This window comes from Ricinus communis, chromosome 2 (genome assembly GCF_019578655.1).
Source record: "Ricinus communis isolate WT05 ecotype wild-type chromosome 2, ASM1957865v1, whole genome shotgun sequence".
Taxonomy (NCBI): domain Eukaryota; kingdom Viridiplantae; phylum Streptophyta; class Magnoliopsida; order Malpighiales; family Euphorbiaceae; genus Ricinus; species Ricinus communis.
In genome coordinates this window covers 6,092,720-6,110,841 of record NC_063257.1, presented here as the reverse complement: position 1 = coordinate 6,110,841, position 18,122 = coordinate 6,092,720, and the positions used below count along the sequence as shown (strand labels likewise).

At 32.1% G+C, this 18,122-nt stretch overlaps 1 protein-coding gene across 7 annotated transcripts; it reads left to right on the top strand.

The window, feature by feature from the left end:
* The first annotated feature begins 5,833 nt into the window (after window positions 1-5,833).
* Window positions 5,834-10,785, top strand: LOC8263044 (uncharacterized WD repeat-containing protein C2A9.03). 7 transcript variants are annotated; one of them, XM_002513847.4, is made up of 8 exons: window positions 5,834-6,174; window positions 6,273-6,440; window positions 6,640-6,726; window positions 9,121-9,255; window positions 9,361-9,471; window positions 9,567-9,658; window positions 9,739-9,844; window positions 9,942-10,785. In XM_002513847.4, exons 1-8 carry the CDS (start codon window positions 6,028-6,030, stop codon window positions 10,440-10,442), a joined length of 1,347 nt encoding a protein of 448 aa, XP_002513893.3. In that variant the 5' UTR covers window positions 5,834-6,027; the 3' UTR covers window positions 10,443-10,785. The 7 variants fall into 7 exon arrangements, with proteins under 7 accessions (XP_002513893.3, XP_048226668.1, XP_048226669.1 ...); XM_048370712.1 differs by lacking the exon at window positions 5,834-6,174 and adding an exon at window positions 7,212-8,385 and having other exon boundaries at window positions 6,422-6,440; XM_048370714.1 differs by lacking the exons at window positions 5,834-6,174; window positions 6,273-6,440 and adding exons at window positions 7,212-7,323; window positions 7,410-8,385 and having other exon boundaries at window positions 6,465-6,726.
* The last annotated feature ends 7,337 nt before the right edge of the window (window positions 10,786-18,122 follow it).

Below are 18,122 nucleotides of genomic sequence, written 5' to 3'. Positions count from 1 at the left end.
TATTTCCGAGACATGGGTCATAACGAAATTGGTGGATATATCTGGAAAGCTTATCCGTTTCTATATGTTTTTGCTAGTGCTGAAACGGGTTTGGAAGGCGAATTCGGAGTCAGAATTCTGGAATAGAAACAAGACAACTCAGAGTCGAAGTGCAATCTTAGAAGATAATTAATCAGTTGATTAAAATGATTAGGATATTGTTTTTCGTTTTTAGTATAATTAAGATCATTTATTTTACTTTTTAGATTTAAGTATTTACTATTTAAGTAAGCTTTGAGTATTTTGTAAACTCTATTAATATTCATATAAACAACAAATGGATTCGTAAGTATATCTATCACCAATTTTTCTCAATCTTAAATTTATACTATGCTGAAAATAAATAAATAAAAAGTTTGGCATATTAATTTTATTCTTTTTTATTTAAAACTAAAATATTGTATGGCTTCAAATTTTATCTCTTCTTCTTTGATAATAGGAGTAAGGAACTCTCTTATAAATTGTTAAGGATTCATAATCCTTAACAGTTGTACAAACACATATCATTACAAAACTCTTTGGTAATGATATGTGTCAAACAATATTGACATATAGCATCATAAGACTCTTTTGTGATGACACGCGTCAAGTTATATTGACACCACGTGTCGAGCTACTTTCTTAATACATGTCATCATAAAACCTTTTTGGTGATAACACGTATCTAAGCTATTTTCTTAACACATGTCATCATAAAACCCTTTGGTGATGACACATGTCACGCTGCTTTCCTGACATATATCATTATAAATCCTTTTGGTAATGACACGTGTCAAGCTGCTTTCCTAACACATGCTATCATAAATCTTTTTATGATGACACGTGTCAAGCTGCTGTACAAATACATATTATTACAGACTCTTTTGTGATGATATGTGTCAAGCTCCTTCTATATATAACACTTATATATTATACATTATCGTCAGTTAGACATTTACGGGCTTTAACTTCGGAAGATGCTAGTATTCCTACTCGAGGTACAAGTCAAGTCCAACATCATGCTTGAGTTGATCTTAATGTGTGTGACTTTTTAGGTTAATTATTAATTGGTAATAGAAATTTAATATTAAAATCTTTAATACTAATTAAAACACTTTAATCAACTAAGAAAACAATTAAATAATTGTTCTTCAATCGTTTTCATAAATTATAAGTGACGTCTAGCAACATATTATAGTTACCCATTAATAATAAAGGCATTGATCATCCATGAACCCTTTATTTATAATTACTATATAGTTAAATCCTTCTATTGAACAAATTTCTGATCAAGTGAGGATCATGGAATAGTCAAATTAACTTGATTTTATAACCAAATCCAGGATACATCTCGACTAAATATGATTAATACAAAAATGCCTTTTTCATTATCATAATTACCTCGACCAAGAATTTCTCAGTCAAGACGTTATCGAATCGCATACAATATTCTCCTTGTTTACTCAAGGCAATGCATTCCTTATTGATAAACACTTGCCTTCATGCATATGCATCTGGAGGCACCATCTGCAAGTACCCATTCTAGGTATGAACGGATACCTAAAGCATAAGCAAATTTCAATTACATATTCATGAGACAACTCTGTCACCTCAGGTCTGATGATTAATTACACCATCATAACATAATAATGAATCAGCGACTTAAGTAAATCATCCATGTGATTCATTATTTCTTCAAGTCACGTTCAATCATTTTGTCTCACAAGTTACCCATAATGATTAACTTAGTAACTCATACTAAATGGTATGTGACTCATCATCTTATATATATATATATATATATATATATATTAGTATCTCATATTAATCATAGGGTTAAATGCATTACGTTAGTCTTCCGGATTAAAGTTGTCCAATATTTAATCCTATAACTAAAAACTATTTTATAATATTTATTCTAAAGATCATCTGTCACTCATTTTCTAAATTCTTGAGAATGGAATCTTTAATAAATATTATTAAACTCATTCAATAATTAAATTACTACAAAAATGAATGATAGGCAACTGCCGTTAATAAAATGATACTCATTTCATAGTAATATCATAATGTATGAACCAAAAAGCAAAAGTGTAATTAACTTTTAGGACATATATCTAACGGTTATTCGTTTGAAAATTCTATCTATTTTGTTAGAATTTAGTATAGCTATAAACAATTCTACACAAATTTAATTATATGTAATACTAAATTAACTTTTACTTTATTTAATGTATATAAATTTTTTAGATTCACATATAAATTTTATAAATTTTAACCAAACACTCCGTAAATATAAAATACATCAATTCTATAATCTCTTATGATCTCATGTTAGATCAAATGAGAATAATAATAATAGTACTCGACTCTTTTAAAACCGTCATTCTCTAAGCAATGAATGACTAAAACGAATGTCAAGCTCCATTTTTTTTTTTTTAAATGTGCAAAGATCTTATTTTACCAGTATCTTCAAACTCTTTAAAACAAGAGAAAGAGTGAACAATTATCAGAACTCGACTTCTTTATGGTTTAACTCGTCATTGTCATATGGGTAAAAGTTGGAAGCGAACAAGAGGTAATATTTATTTTATAATAAAAATTTTGGGTGGTGCTAATTTCTCTTTCCCAATGATGAGAAATTTGGGTAATTTGCTTTATTAAAAATAATCTTCATATCTCAAATTAGAATTAATTACAATTTAAATTCTAAATTTTATATTTTTAATAATTGTATTTAATTATTTTAAAATTTTAAAAAATATTTATTCTTTTAATTATTTTTAAAATATTTTTCGATTACTATTTTAAAATTATGTAAATAAAATAATATAAAATATATTTACTAAATAAATAAAAATAATTTATCCTAAATTTAATAATTTAATTATTAAAAATCTCATATATATTATTATTTTTTAAAATATTTTATTATTATTTTCTTAAAGCTTATAAATTAATATTTAATATTAAAATTCTATTAAACTATATCTATTAATATAATTTTATAATTAAAATAATATCAACAGTCCTGCAACGCACGACTAAACGACTGGTTAAAATAATTTTTAGATTTGGTAAACTTTTTGATTATTTATCAACTCATATAGAATGCACGTGTAATGTTTTGACTGTCCTATAAATTAAATTGGATTAATTATCTAACTGTTAAAATTAAATTATTTTAGTTTTTAATATTTAAACATAAATTAAGAGAGAAATTTTGGTATTGATTATTGAATATTAGAATGGTAAAGGAGAGAAATTTTTGTAAAACTTTTGACGGCAATTTGTGCAACTTCTTTAGCGGTAATATATTATAATGATACCAAAAAGAATCAAGAGTATTATTTTGCTATTTAGCCGCATCCTTTTAGATTAAAGCTGTTTTAGGGTAGTAATTTATCAGCTTGATCACAGATCTTCCCTTAAATAATAATTAACACCATCATGAATACCGACAGACTAATTAACATGTGTTAGCAGCAAAGGGGAAAAAATCCCATAAATTTTCATTTAATTAGATTCAGGAGTGGCCTTATAATGGATGTCAATCTTTTGTGTTTCATTTTATAATAATTCTTGAAAGTGGACATGATGCAGTACTGACTTCAAATATCTTTTTATTATATAATTTCTTTTGATTTGTAGAAATTATGCAAGCTTAAATTAAGTTAGGCGGTTGAATATTTGAGGAATCGAAACCTCCAGATTAGATGAATAAATAAACTACAGCGTGTATGAACTAAGAATAATTAATTGTTGGCTTCCTGCATCACTTGGTGGAGCTGCGATAGCATAAAACAAGTTTCACAGACTCCGGAAAAGACATCATAGGAAAATCCGTTGATCAACAAGGCATCAGTCATCAGGAAGAATACTGATTGCTTAACTGCAAGTAATTGGTTTATTGGCTTGCTAAATATAATGACAGGTGGTCTTCCATTTTAATCGTGTGGTATCAGATTTTTCTTTTCTTCCTTTTTGGGATAAATCGTGTGGTATCAGATGAATCAACATAATAAAGCGGGACAGTTTACCAAATCCATAAGATGGGGCCAGTGGGCCCAGACCAACCGACCCCAAGACGAATGAAGAATGACCAGAGCGAAAGTAACAAGCTCTAACGTAACGTCTGACTACTCCGGAAGTAAAGATATGAGATGACCGCCGTTAAGTGCCGTAGTAGGACGGAGAAAAAACCAAAGGGATGAAGGGAAGTATCGGTAAGGCACGTGGAGGAAGCAGAGAATGCCATGATTTTGAAAGGAGTGAGGTGAGCCAACCACGTGGACTCTCCATATCCTAAATAGTGGACAGGGTAATAGCGGCTTCTGGCCCCACTTTGCTCTAGTAAGTAGTATGTTTTTACAACGTTGTCAGTTGGGGGAATTGTCAAGTAAAGTGAAGTTCAGCAGAGTGGTTTATTGGTACAGTGGGTACTGAAAACGAAACGGTTTTGTCTTTCTATAGCTACGCCCTGCAACAACAAGAGCATGCATATTAGTGATTTGTTACCCACTCTCACATTTTTCTACGATTTACTTCCTCCAATTAGCGTTCTACACGTAACAATTATTTATACCTTTTATTATCGGATGGATTTAACTTTTAAATTAGGACATAATCAAAGTAGTATATATTTGCTATTTTTACATTAAAAAAAGTATAAAAATAAGATTTTATTGATTTAATCTTATATCACCTTTCCACTTTCATTCTTTATCAATTTGTTATTAAAATTACCTTTTCTATTTAATTAGAACGATTAATGGATAAATTTTCTTAAATGAATCAATTGACTTATGGTCTATTTGATTGATAAATTTGGCTTTCTTAATAGTTATTATTTTATTTAGTTTTTCAAATCTCCTCTTAAAGATTTGTCAAGTGGCTCACCCTTATAGTATATTAGTGTGTTTAAAATCTTGGAAATATTTAAACCTTTTATAATTTTTTTTTGAAAAATCTAGATATATTTATCTTTTTTTCTAAAAGAAAGGATAGTATATATGTACAATTTTATTATTATTTTATAAAAAAATTAATATATTTAACTAATTTAAATTATATAAAAAATATGTTTGATGTAGCTTTTTAGAATAGCTGATTACTATTTTGTTTTTAATAAAACTGATTTACATTCATTTAATAAAAATTAAATTTCAATTGGTGATAGTTCATACAAATTCAAACAGCATATAATACAATTCATTATAAAATAACTGTTAGAAATTCAACCTAATCATATAAAAAAATTTATCTTGGGAATTATTTTTTGGGTAATATAACTTACCAATCACCATGGAACATATCTATCAACATTGCATTTGATTTTAATAATAATAATAATTTGATTAATTATTATTTTATTATTATTATTATAGAAGAAATAATACTCAGGAAAAGAAAAAAGGAAAGCAAACAGCTAAACAATGAGTAATAAAAAAAAAACAAAAAAACAGAAAAAGGAATACTGGAAGATTGCAAAATTGAATTAGCAACTTATTAGTTGTATTTTTTTTATATATATAACTGTCCCGACATCATTTTACAATTTCAATTTCAAACCCACCAGCGAAGCAGCGAAAAGCGGGTAAAAGAAAAATTAGGTAACGAACTCCTCCGTTTAGACATGGCCGTTTCTTTATTTTTTTTAAGAAAATGAATACTACTGAGCCCACCGGTTCCGTCAATTTCAATTTCATCCCCGGTTTAGTTAATTAATGAGTAGGGTCCACCACTAGGCCCCATCTTACTCTCCTCTCCCACCCTTTTTCCCTTCGCCATTATAAATAGAGACAGAGGTGCCTAACGTCTCTTTGCTCTTTGAGCAAACTTCGCTTTTCTGATTCTTTCTTGTTATTTACTGCTATTGCTACTACTGCTGCTAATCCCTTCTTCTTCGACCGATTCCTTTCTTCTCCTTTTTTTTTTCTTCCTTACCTGTTTGTTTCTCGGCAAAGCCATTTTCTTTCCATCTTTATAATTAATTTTCTGGAAGGTAGGATGATGGCGCAGTTTCATAACGATGACCTTGAATACGTTGTTGATGATTACTACGACGTCGTGGACTTCGAGTTCGATGGACCACAAGTAGCTCCAACTCATGATTTTGATTCCATTGATTCAGACTTTGAAGACGATTTCGACTCGGTATGACACCGCAGAGTAATACAACAAAAGGATTTTTGATTCATTAGTTCTTTGTCAACTGTACTAATGGTGATTATAAATTTATTTTGTTTAATTAGGGTAAGGCGAAGAGTGATACGTCTGCTTTGGAGGCAAGAAATGGGAAGGATATACAAGGAATACCATGGGAGAGACTTAATTTCACCAGGGATAAGTATCGGGAGACTCGATTAAAGCAGTACAAGAACTATGAGAATCTCTCTCGCTCTCGTCAAGACCTTCACAAGGTTCGTTTAAGTTACCACTTTGCTTTCTTTCTTTCTTTCCTTTTTTTTAAAAAAAAAAACTTTTAAGAATAGAAATTCGGTTCTTCTAGTTTATTCCTGAATTATTAATTTAATCTTGACTTCTATAAACACATATAGCTAAGGGTTTTCTTTTTCCGGTTTGGATTATTACCGAGTACATATGGAGTGCTGTTTACAGGAGTGCTTGCAAGTAGAGAAAGGAAAGAACTTTTATGATTTTCAGTTCAACACAAGGCTTGTCAAATCCACTATTGTTCATTTTCAGGTACCCACTGCTTCAAATGGCTTTCTTCATTCTTCACCAAAAAAAATATATTTATATACTTGGGAGCATTTTAAACTTTAACTTTTCAGTTTGCTTATTTGGGTCTAAAATGACTTCTTTTTTCTTTTTGTTTTTTCTTTCTTTTAAACTTTTGTCACCTTCATTGATGCATTAAACACTTCGTAATCTCGTTGTACAATCCCATCATATCATCGATACAGTGTTTACACCAAATTAATTGAATTGCCTAGTAAGAGATGAGTTCATATTTTGTAGCATAAGTCCATTTGGTAGATGTTTTCCCACAAGAAGTTGTTTAGTTGAACTATTTGTCTTGAGATCCTTGACAGATGTTTTCTACACAAAAATTAGAAGTTAGCACTACTCTTTCTCAGCCTTTAGTCTTCGCGTTTGCATATCTGTCTTCTCTAACCTATAATTTCATTATTGGTTATGCATGCATCATTAGCCTTATGGTTTTGCAGGGCTTGCCATTCTGTTATTATCAGTTTATGGACCTCTTTATATGTAATATCTGAAATCCATTCTACTTATGAACAACCAATTTAGCAACTCTATGATTGAATCTTGTTGGAGGTATGGTGTCCGAAATCGGTCCATTTTGTATTGTTTAGTTATCTGAAATGCATTTAACTTTTCAACAATTGACTTAAGTTTTCCAGATAAGTTACTGTACAATGCGGCCATCATACCAATTCCACTTCAGGCCAGCAATCTGGTGACATATCTTTGCTCGTTTTAAAAATTCACTGTTTTTGAACAACTTAACTCTTGGTAGACGGTTTCGGGGCATGGAAATACTTAAGCTCCCACACTTGCTGTATAAACTTGAGGATTGTATTCACTGAATCCTTTTTGTGCAGATGGCGTCTGAAGGATGCTTATTTTTTATGTCCACTGGTTCACAATTTCTCAAAATTTATTAAAATTGAAGTTATCAATTTTGTAAGGTGGAATCTTAAATATATGGCAGATAGTTTTTCTAAAGATAGCGTGATTCGGCTCCAAGTTTATGGGTATTTATGCATCACAACCATGCCATTACACGGGATCTCTGGTTTTACTATCTAGTTTTGAGTAGGTGTATGAATTATATAGGAATTTTGAGATATTTTGTTTAAATGGATATGTGCCCGTATATGCAATTTTAATGCAATAGATACACATGCACTAGGCACATATTAACACACACAGACAAGCTATATTTAGAGAGTCATTGAAATCAGTATGCAGTTTACTCCTTAAGGTTATCCTAAGAAATCAAGCAAAAGGAAAAAAGTTGCGTGGAGCTGGCGAGTACAAAAATCATGCTATAAAGCTACTGTAGCTAATGAATATGCTGCCGCCTCATCCAACTTTAATTGCCTTTGGATGGGTCACTTTGGATTACTTCTTACTCTCCTGATGTTTTTCAGTTTTTACTATTGGAATGTCAAGCTGTGGTAATAGCCTGCTATTTTTCTTTGTACATGTAATATATACTTGCCTATAATATTCTTTCCATGGGTTGTTCAATTTTTACATGGCTTTAACCCATCTCTGGCATTTAGGATTGCTATTGCTCTTTCTTTCAGCCTTTTTAAGCAGGGTGGAAGTTATATCTGGGCAGCTGGCGCGTAAGGATACGTTATTTATATGGTATGGTAGGAAAATAACCGAGCATTTATGAGGCCTCTGTCCCATTTTTCTGTAGCAAAGTAGTGCCTCTATATCATTCTTAAGGGGCCTTATTAGCACGAAATTTGTTTTCTACATGCTGCACTTCTATTGGATCCATCATATGCATCTAGAAGTTTTCTGTACCTTTGTGTGCCTTTTTCGTGTTGAATTTCATGGATCTTATTTTCTTCTTTAATGCATCAAAGCTCATATGATTCTTGTGACGAACCTTTTATGCTTGCAATTTCGCAGTTCATTGGATTGGTCTATTCACTATACTTATCATGTCCAGAACTCACAGTAAAAGCTAGTTTATGATTAGAATGCTGGTGCTTGGTGACTAGCCCAACTTATCGAGAAATATTTTGGAACACAAATGATTGTTATATTTATCGCCCTTTTGTTTTTGGTGATGTTAGTGAGAATACACTTAGTTCTGCAACAGAAGTAATTCAACAAATTGGGTCAGTCTTCTGGTATTTTCTAACCATGCATAGTGAGCGCCTTTTTGTCCTTTGAAGTTTGAATCTTTGTTTCCAAGCCTTGGTCCTAATCCTTAGGATTTTTTTGTCTTTATTTGGGAGTTTGATTCTTCATCTCTGTGTTCAGCTGAATCCTTCAGCAGATGGATCAAAGTTTTAGAAATTTTATTTCTTGGATGGTTGAATTCAGTTATAATTTTCTTGTCCGTTTCGTTGGTCTTGCACTTTTCAGCTAAGGAATCTGCTATGGGCAACTTCAAAGCATGATGTGTACCTTATGCAAAATTACTCGGTGATGCATTGGTCATCATTGCTGCGCAGAGGCAGAGAAGTACTCAATGTGGCTAAACCAATTGCTCCTACCCTGGTATACATCTTTGGGATCTAGAGCTGAGAATAAGCTGCTTTTTTAATGTTGAAAAGTTTGCTTCTTGTCTGTAACAATAGTTTTAAAATTATTTTTTTCTCACAGAAACGCTCAGGGTTGTTGGCTCAGTCCCTCTCAAGAGTGCAAATAAGCACTATGACTGTTAAAGGAAACTTAATAGTTGCTGGTGGCTTTCAGGGAGAACTTATTTGCAAGGTAAGGTAGTTGGGAGGCAATATATCTATTTTGATGACTTTGAAAGTACATTATGATTTTCCTTCTGTCCTGATCCTCTTGCTTCGTTCGGCCAGTATTTGAATCAACCTGGAGTTGCTTTCTGCACAAAGATAACTACAGATGAAAATGCTATTACCAATGCAGTGGATATATACCATGACCACAAGTAAGGAACCCATCCAGATTACAAATTGAGAAATAATTGATGTCTCCCATAAAATAGACTACTGAACATTGTTTTTCTAGTGGCTCAATGAGGATTATGACTGCAAACAATGATGCTCTGGTTAGACTTTTTGATGCTGAAACATTCGCCTGTCTAAACCGTTTCTCCTTCGATTGGTCCGTAAATGTGAGTCCCTCCATTAGCCATTCTTGCCAGTGATCACTGAGCTACTTTTGTCTTGTATCTCCATGCTTACATGGTTGCTTAAAATTTTTCTTCACAGAACACCTCTGTTAGCCCAGATGGTAAATTGCTCGCAGCCCTTGGGGACAGTACAGAGTGCTTGATCGCTGATGCCAACTCTGGGAAGGTAACTGGGAGTCTCAGAGGGCATCTGGACTATTCTTTTTCATCAGCTTGGCACCCTGATGGACGAATTTTGGCCACTGGAAATCAAGATACTACATGTAGGTTGTGGGATATAAGGAATCTATCCAAGTCCCTGGCCATCTTAAAAGGAAATATGGGTGCAATAAGAGCCCTGAGGTTCACATCAGATGGCCGATTCCTGGCTATGGCCGAGCCTGCAGACTTCGTTCACATCTTTGATAGAGAGTCTGGTTACATCAAGTGCCAAGAGATTGACCTGTTCGGGGAGATTGCTGGCATATCCTTTAGCCCTGATACGGAAGCTCTCTTCGTAGGGGTTGCTGACCGTACTTATGGTAGCTTGTTAGAGTTTGACAGGAAGCATTACAACTGGTATTCGAACTCCATATTCTAGTGTAGAATGACTAAATGTGAACCAAACCTGAAGGATGTGCATATTGTTTAAAGGTTTAGTTTTAGTGTTATCAGAAGTTTAGATTTTTACCTCTTTTTTTCTGCTATGGTTCTCCTAGATATGGTTGCGGACTCCCTTATTCCGGTTTATAGAGAACTGTATGCTTAGATGACAGTGGCATATAGATTTAGAAAGCTATTTCTCTGAAGGTTTTCTTGTTCAGCTAGCAGAAAATGGAAGATAAATTTTGTTTTGTAAAGAACTTAAAGATTGCTGTGTACATCAAGGAAACTGTTAATCTTCAATTCACTTTGAAATATTCAGTGGTTTCCATTCCTGTTCATGTTGTTCTTTATTATAAGTGGGGGATCTCTTTACGATAGCGTTTTAGCAAGTTCCAATAGTTTTTCTTTTCTTGCACGTATTAGTTATTCTGTCCATTAAGTTTTTATTGCTTCTTTATAGAGGGAGTAATTGGGATTCTTAGTAGTAGTATTAGGGGTGTGCATGAACACTTCTGGTGGGAATTCAAATATTCAAATGGGCTGACATGCGGTTTGTATTTTAAAAATAAAAAAAAAAAATTTATTGCTGTTTGCAGTAGAAAATGACGAAACAGATGCAAACTTTTGAAGCACGCAATGCAAGAATGAATAACCTACTACAAAAACCTTTTTGCTGCTGCTTAATTTCCAATTGTTTTTCAACAAGCAAGAAATCGCATCATAGTTTGCTCTAATTACTATTCACTACTCACCAATCACGTTTGGCCCTCTTTTCTTTTTCAGTTTTAAAAGTAAAAAAGAAATTTAATTAAATATATAAATATTTCAAATTTATATTTTTAACAGGCATGAATGATCCCATGTGACCTTACTATGTTAGCTAATGAGAATTAGATGTTAATAATTCTCTACTTAAGTGAGTAGAACTCTTTCTAAAGGGAAGATAATTTCGCTCCAGCAGGAAACATGGTCTTACATAAACAAAATAGAAAATGGCTGTCTCCTGAACTTGCACAACATTGAAATCTTTTGCCATTTCAAAATAATGAAATGCTTTTTTTATTTTATTTTATTTTTACTATTGCGGACTTTCTATTTATCAAAAAATGAATGTTGAGAGAGTACTAATTTCTCATCTAATAGTTTACATATTTTTAAATAATTGTAGCCTATTTTTTACATATTCATATTTGTGGGTGCCAATGGTCCGATGAAAAATTATAATAAAAAATATATACAAAAATATATCAAAGTGTGATTACCATTTAATATTAAGTCCGGTTTTCTCTCATTGGTCCCATGAAACAAGTGATGAAGTCCATGTGTATAAGTTTCAGGTGGCAGCTGGAACAATCTTTTAAGAATTTCCAAGTTAATATGTCAAAAGGGAAATAAATGTGACAGAGAGATTAGCATGGCTGATTTGTAATTTAGCATTGGAGTATACAGAAGGATTTAATAAAGAGTCAAATCTTCAACTCACATGGGGAGAAAATGGAGGTGTCGGCACATTCTAATAAAACCTAATTTCTTAGTCTTTCTTCTTCTTCTATTTTATTGTTGACGAGATGTAAATTAATCATCTAATTTGTTAGTCCAAGCGATAAATGTGGGGTTCATGTGGTCATCTTCTTAAAAATTGGACAAAAATTGCACCTTCAGACAGGCCACCGTGTTGCACATATTAATGTTAAGCATGTTTCCCCATTGACCATTGCAATACTTGTAGTTGTACCCTTTCTTTAGATTGGAAATAAGGGGCACACTCACAATTTTCACCGAGAGGAGAGGACCAAACTAAGCATCAATCATGAAAATAAAAGAAATAAAACTACTAAATTAAAAGACATAAAATTAGATAATTATAAATTCATGGCATTTGCTTTCTCTTCATCTCTTTTCTCACTTTCCTGTCTCTATCTGCACTTCTACCAATTCCTTTGATAGCTTTACATTCCCCATTAAGGAATTATATTAGACAATGAAAGACCCATCAAGAGAGAGAAAGTTGTGAATTTGAACTTCTTCTTTTCATATTCAGTTGGATGACAACTAAGAATATATATCCTTTTCAAGTTAATTATGTGGAAATTATTTTTTTCAACTCCTTTTATCAATTATTGTATAACCTTTATGAATCAAAATTATTTTTCAAAGTTAATTACGATTTGGGTAATCATAACAGTTGGATTACCCAAGTAGCTGTAGCGATCTTTTATTAACCTCGAAACTGGACTGACAAAACATGCAGCAAATCAAAACTTGGCCCAAAATGCTACTTATCAATTATAAAATTTGCTTCTCCTTCAATAATTTTAGAGTGTGAATTAGTAGCAGTTAATTGCACAAAAGAATTTCTCAAAATAAATAAGAAAACGGTGATGGATGACAAGCGTTTTGAATTAAAATTCATAGTCATTGTTTACACCATATCAGAGGAAGAGAATTTTGAAGGCTTTCGTATTCAAATAAAATTTGAGTTTGGTATATGTCAATATTTGGGCAGACAATCACAAAGAAAAACTCATTAGAGACCTTCTCATCTGCAACATCCCAACAAAAGCTCCAGATTAACATTTTACTAACTCAGTAATTGATCCCCTTGCAGATTTTCAAGTACACCAATTATTTTTATTTATGTTTTCCTTTTTTTTCTTTTCTATTTTTGTAATTATGGAAATTATTTCCCTTTTATTTAGGCGTCCACTACGTTAATAGAGGGCCGAACTCTCTATTAATGGAGTGCAACTGCATTTTAACAAACTTAAAGAATTCGCATATGATTATGAATCTCATTTCATTTAGCAAAAACTTAATTTTGAAACCGTAGAATGATCATCTAACTATTTGTTTAGGAAAATAGTAAGAAGCATCTGCTTAAGACGATGACAAAAAGGAAGAAAAATGTCTTCTCCAAGGAAAACCAATCCAATTAAAATGGAGAAAGAGGGAAAGAAAAAGAACTATTTATATAATAACCACTGAAAGTGCAACCAAAACAAAAAGACATTTGAGGAGACAAACTGGAACAGCAACATGGGTGTCGAAGTATGGCAAGTGTCGTGAAATAGTTAAATTTGCGACTCCTCACGATCCCCCACCAAATCAAATGAAATATCTTTGGTTATAATGACATGAAACTACCCCTGAAAATGACTTAGTTTGTGGAAATTTGTATCTGAAAACTCTATTCCTGCTACATTTTACAGCTCAATTTGACCACGTAATAAATTTTTCAATTCTAAATCTTGACCTGCTTCTAATTAATATTCATAACCATATGATGTTTTTTTAGTATGTATTAGCAATGCCGCCATTGAATTAGCTAGTAGCTAATAGATTAAACCTTGAGGTGTGTATAAGTTCAATTAAATCAAAATTAGGTGACTTAAACTATTTGGTCATTTTTAAAATTTAAAAAAAAAAAAAAAACTGTTTGACTATTTATAAAAATAACTATTTGATTTAATTTTAATTTTTAATTTTTTAATATATATATTTTTTAGATGTTAATCGGTTAGCCCCGAATTTTTAGTGATTTTTTTTCTTTCTTGTTTTTCATATTTATTATTTTATTATTTCCAGTTAGTTGATTTTTAATATATATAATTTTTTTTTACTACATACACTCATCTTATTAATTATTATTACTAAAACCATACGATGATAAAGGGCATATTACTTTTGACAAAAGACATCAAATATAAGAGTTAAGATTTACTATTGATTTCTCCTAGCGATTATTTATTATATTTTATTTTTTTTATATCTCAATATATAATACTGAAGCCATACTGTGTGTGTGTGTGTTTTTTTTAAGTGATGTGCCTATAAAATTAATATAACTTACGAAAACTGAGTTGTGATTAGTGACACTGTAATGTGTGGTAAACCAAATCAATATGGTTTTGCTCTTAAATTTGAGACTTACTGCTATCGTCGATTTCAATTCAATTAAAACTCAGTTACTATACGATAACCTTATTTTTATGAAGAAAAAGTAATCAATTTTTGAACTTTTTATCATTTTGTCATTTAGGGAAAAAGAAAAAGAGTCCCTGAAAAAATTAAGTACGAAAAAGACAGCATTGAAAATTTTGCCAAAGTTTCTTAAAGAAAGAGCAACTGAGGCCATTAATGAACCGGCCATACAGGAGAGAGATACAGTACCAGAGCAAGGAGGCTGGTAACAGTAGCAGCAAGCTATGATCACGTGGAACGCACGTGATTGGGAGCAGGCTGATGTATGTCTAGCGTTGCTGCTACTTGTGTAATCTTCCGCTTCTCCAGCCACAGCCACAGGAAAAATAAAAAAGAAAAATAAAGACCTGAATGTAACTGTAGGCAGCAACCCAATAAGGGGGTAACTAATGGATACGTGGCAGGATAATAGAGGTTTCTGGATGGAAAAGAAAAACGGCCGCGTGATAATAAAAACAGCTGAATTCTAACCTTGAAGATGAAGGAAAACGCGTGACATGAATGACGAAAAGAGAAGTGGGTCCCATCCATCCTTTCTTTTTCTTTCTTTCGTTTTACCTACCGAAGATCAGTGTTTCGCTTAAATTTCATATTTTTTAATTTAAATATTTTTAAGAATATTCGATTAAGTTCTAAAATCTTATTTTCTCATCGTATTGCAACGTGCGAGGCTTTCTTGCTCCTTGTCCGATTAAATTCACAATTTATTATTTCCGTATCACTTAAGTTATATATGCAAAAATAAAAATAAAAATAGTTAGTATTCCTAAAATATTATTGAAGCTTAGTAAGAAATCTTTTATTTGATTGACTTGTTATGATTGGTTGGCGGGGAGTTTGAAAAGGTCCCGGGTAGGAAGAGATGCGGAAGCCAAAGTTAATGACGCGGATGGGAATTTGACTTGAAATTGGGAAATTGAGAGGGGGGCTAAGGTACCAGTAGCAACCTTTTGGCTTATAAATGGCGTGGAAAGGGTGAATTGACCATCACTCCATGAGCTGTAAAGGCCAGGCTTCATAACTGCATCATTGGTTGCCTCCAATTATTTCATATATAGATTAAGGAAAGCCTAATAGGCTGTACATTCTACAATACAAGTTACCATTCCTTTTCTTATGGTCATTTCACCATATTTTCTAAGCAAAGGTTCTAATATAAATTTCCACCAAAGAATTTCATAATCTCAACCAGAATTAGTCATGAAAAGCAAGAACAATATTAAGTTTAAACATTTTTAGTTAAAATCATTAATAACAAAAATATTTTATTATTGTTGTTATGAATGTTGTCTAGTATAAAGTTAATTTTTTTCTATGTAATCTTGTATTTTATTTTATATCACAATGAATGGACAAACTATTATATTGGATCTATAGTCTAACCAACAATTATTAATTCGTAGTCTTCCCTTCATCAAGTAATATAGCAGCCAAATCCAAAATTATATGCACAAGCAACCCTTTTGCTTAGAATGGGCATGATGAGATTGTGCGCATTAGAATAGTTGACCAATTCTAATTATCATCTAATTTATCTTTTTTTTTTTCTTCTTTCAATTATAGCTTTAACAACAACAAAATAATAGTAATGGTAATAATAAAAGCCAGAAAAAATATGGGAACGACGGATTTTTTTAAGTTTTTGCAAAACAACCGGGGCACGTGCGTTCGGGTCTGGGTCCCCACCGACATGACCCGAGATTCATTCTGGGATTTTTCCTTCTCTGTTAACTCATGTTGGTCGACTAACTCAACCAATATTGTCCGAGTTCGAGTTCACCCGCAGTATAACTTTGCCAAGGAAAGAACTTTTACGCGATATTACAGAGCGTGTTATGCACTATCGTATCAGACCAAGCCACGCGAAGCATGCAGGGTTCATGACTGAGAGTGGGTCAAATGCATCTAACAATATTGGCTGCATGAAGACCAATATCGCGTCTTGCTCTTCAGCTACTGGCGCCGCAAATGAAGTGCCCATCCCACTCGCACTGCACCAGCACGTGACATGTTCTTTTGTCTGTTCGAATTTTCACCTCAATTTACTTATCCTGCGCGGTAACTGAATTCAGCAGCCGCGGTGCAAATTAAATTAAATTTTCGTAAATTTGAAGGCTAAAGCCAGTAGGCACGCGTTGGTGAGCAGAAAGAATTATGACATCAGTGTTGATCCAAGAAAGAGAGTAGCCGTCGGATAAGCAAATAATGACATGAAAAACATTATTATAGATGTTGAGCATGAGCTGACTTTTTAGATAAAGCAATTATGTTAAGAGCTCTCATGCTTTACATGATTAGCATAATGTATTATTACTAATAATTTCTTTGTCCCACTTAAGTTGTTTTGGTAAATAGTGGTTTTAATTTTTATAAAAGCTATATGTACTTTAGGAGCTTATAATCTTCATCAATATAATTAGAATCTCATATTTCTTATATGTTGTATATTAGCCAGTGTTTTAGATCAATTATTTAATTAATATTCTTTTTGTCTGTAGAGATAATACTTTTTTTTTTACAGGAGATGCACACAATTATTTTTATAATTTTGTTTTCCGGACGTTTATTTCAAAACATTTTTTAAAATATTGTTAACCCTGCGTCCCTATCCTCAAGTGTAATTATAATTTTATATTATAGGAATACAATAATGACCCCAGGCATCAATACGCCCACTCGTCTAGAAATAAAATCCTGTAATTGGTCAATGCTCAGTGGGTAGAGTATCAGCCTTATTTTAACAAGTATTTCTTAGGCATGTAATCATTTTCAAGATAGACTATCGAAGCAACTTCCCAATGGCAGCTTTGGAATTTAAAAGCAATGAGATTAGATTAATAATTCATTTTACCTTTTCTGGAGAATAATAGCAGAAATGTTATTACTGCTGGACCTTTGAGATTGAATTTTAATTTTCATAGTTTCTTATTATAGAAAATTGCAATTATCATTCAATCAACAAGTTTTTTTTTATTATATAAAAAATAATAGTCCATTCTCTCCAAATAAAGAAACGAGATTAAAAAGAATACTCCACAGACAAATTAAAAACAAAGAAATGGAAGTTGGCAACCAATTTAATAACACCACAGCTGTTTTATCAACCGTCGTCGCCTCAATTTAAAGATATAGAGTATTAGTTTTTGGGGCACAGCCTTATCTCCCTAATTAAATTTACATCTCATGCTTAAATTATATCCATTAATCATCGGATTTAGTATTAATCTATTTCTTTTATTTAGCATCCACTCATTATTTTAAAACAAAGTAGCTTGAGCGTGCAAAGATCAAAAACTAATTATTACCAAATTAAATATTTAAAAGACAAAAGAGTAATGGGCATTTTATTATTAGCCTCCGAAAAAGAAAGTGTGAAAGCATAAAAACAAAGTCAACAAATGTTTAATTGTCAAAAAATTAAGCAAAACCCAACTCCCACTTGACGCTAATTGCTGGGACACGTGTCATTCGCTGCTTAGCACATTATTACACGTGGCAGAGATCGGACGGTTCAATTGCATTGATTGAATAAGTCACACGTCATGAATAGAAATGGGCGAGGGGACCTCAAACCAAAAAAAATTAAAAAAGAAAACTCGAGTGAGGTTAGAAAGAAAGAGAAAAATTGTAATTAACGAAAGGATTAATTAAGTTAATTACGGCCATGTAGTCTATATATAATGGGGAAGTGAGC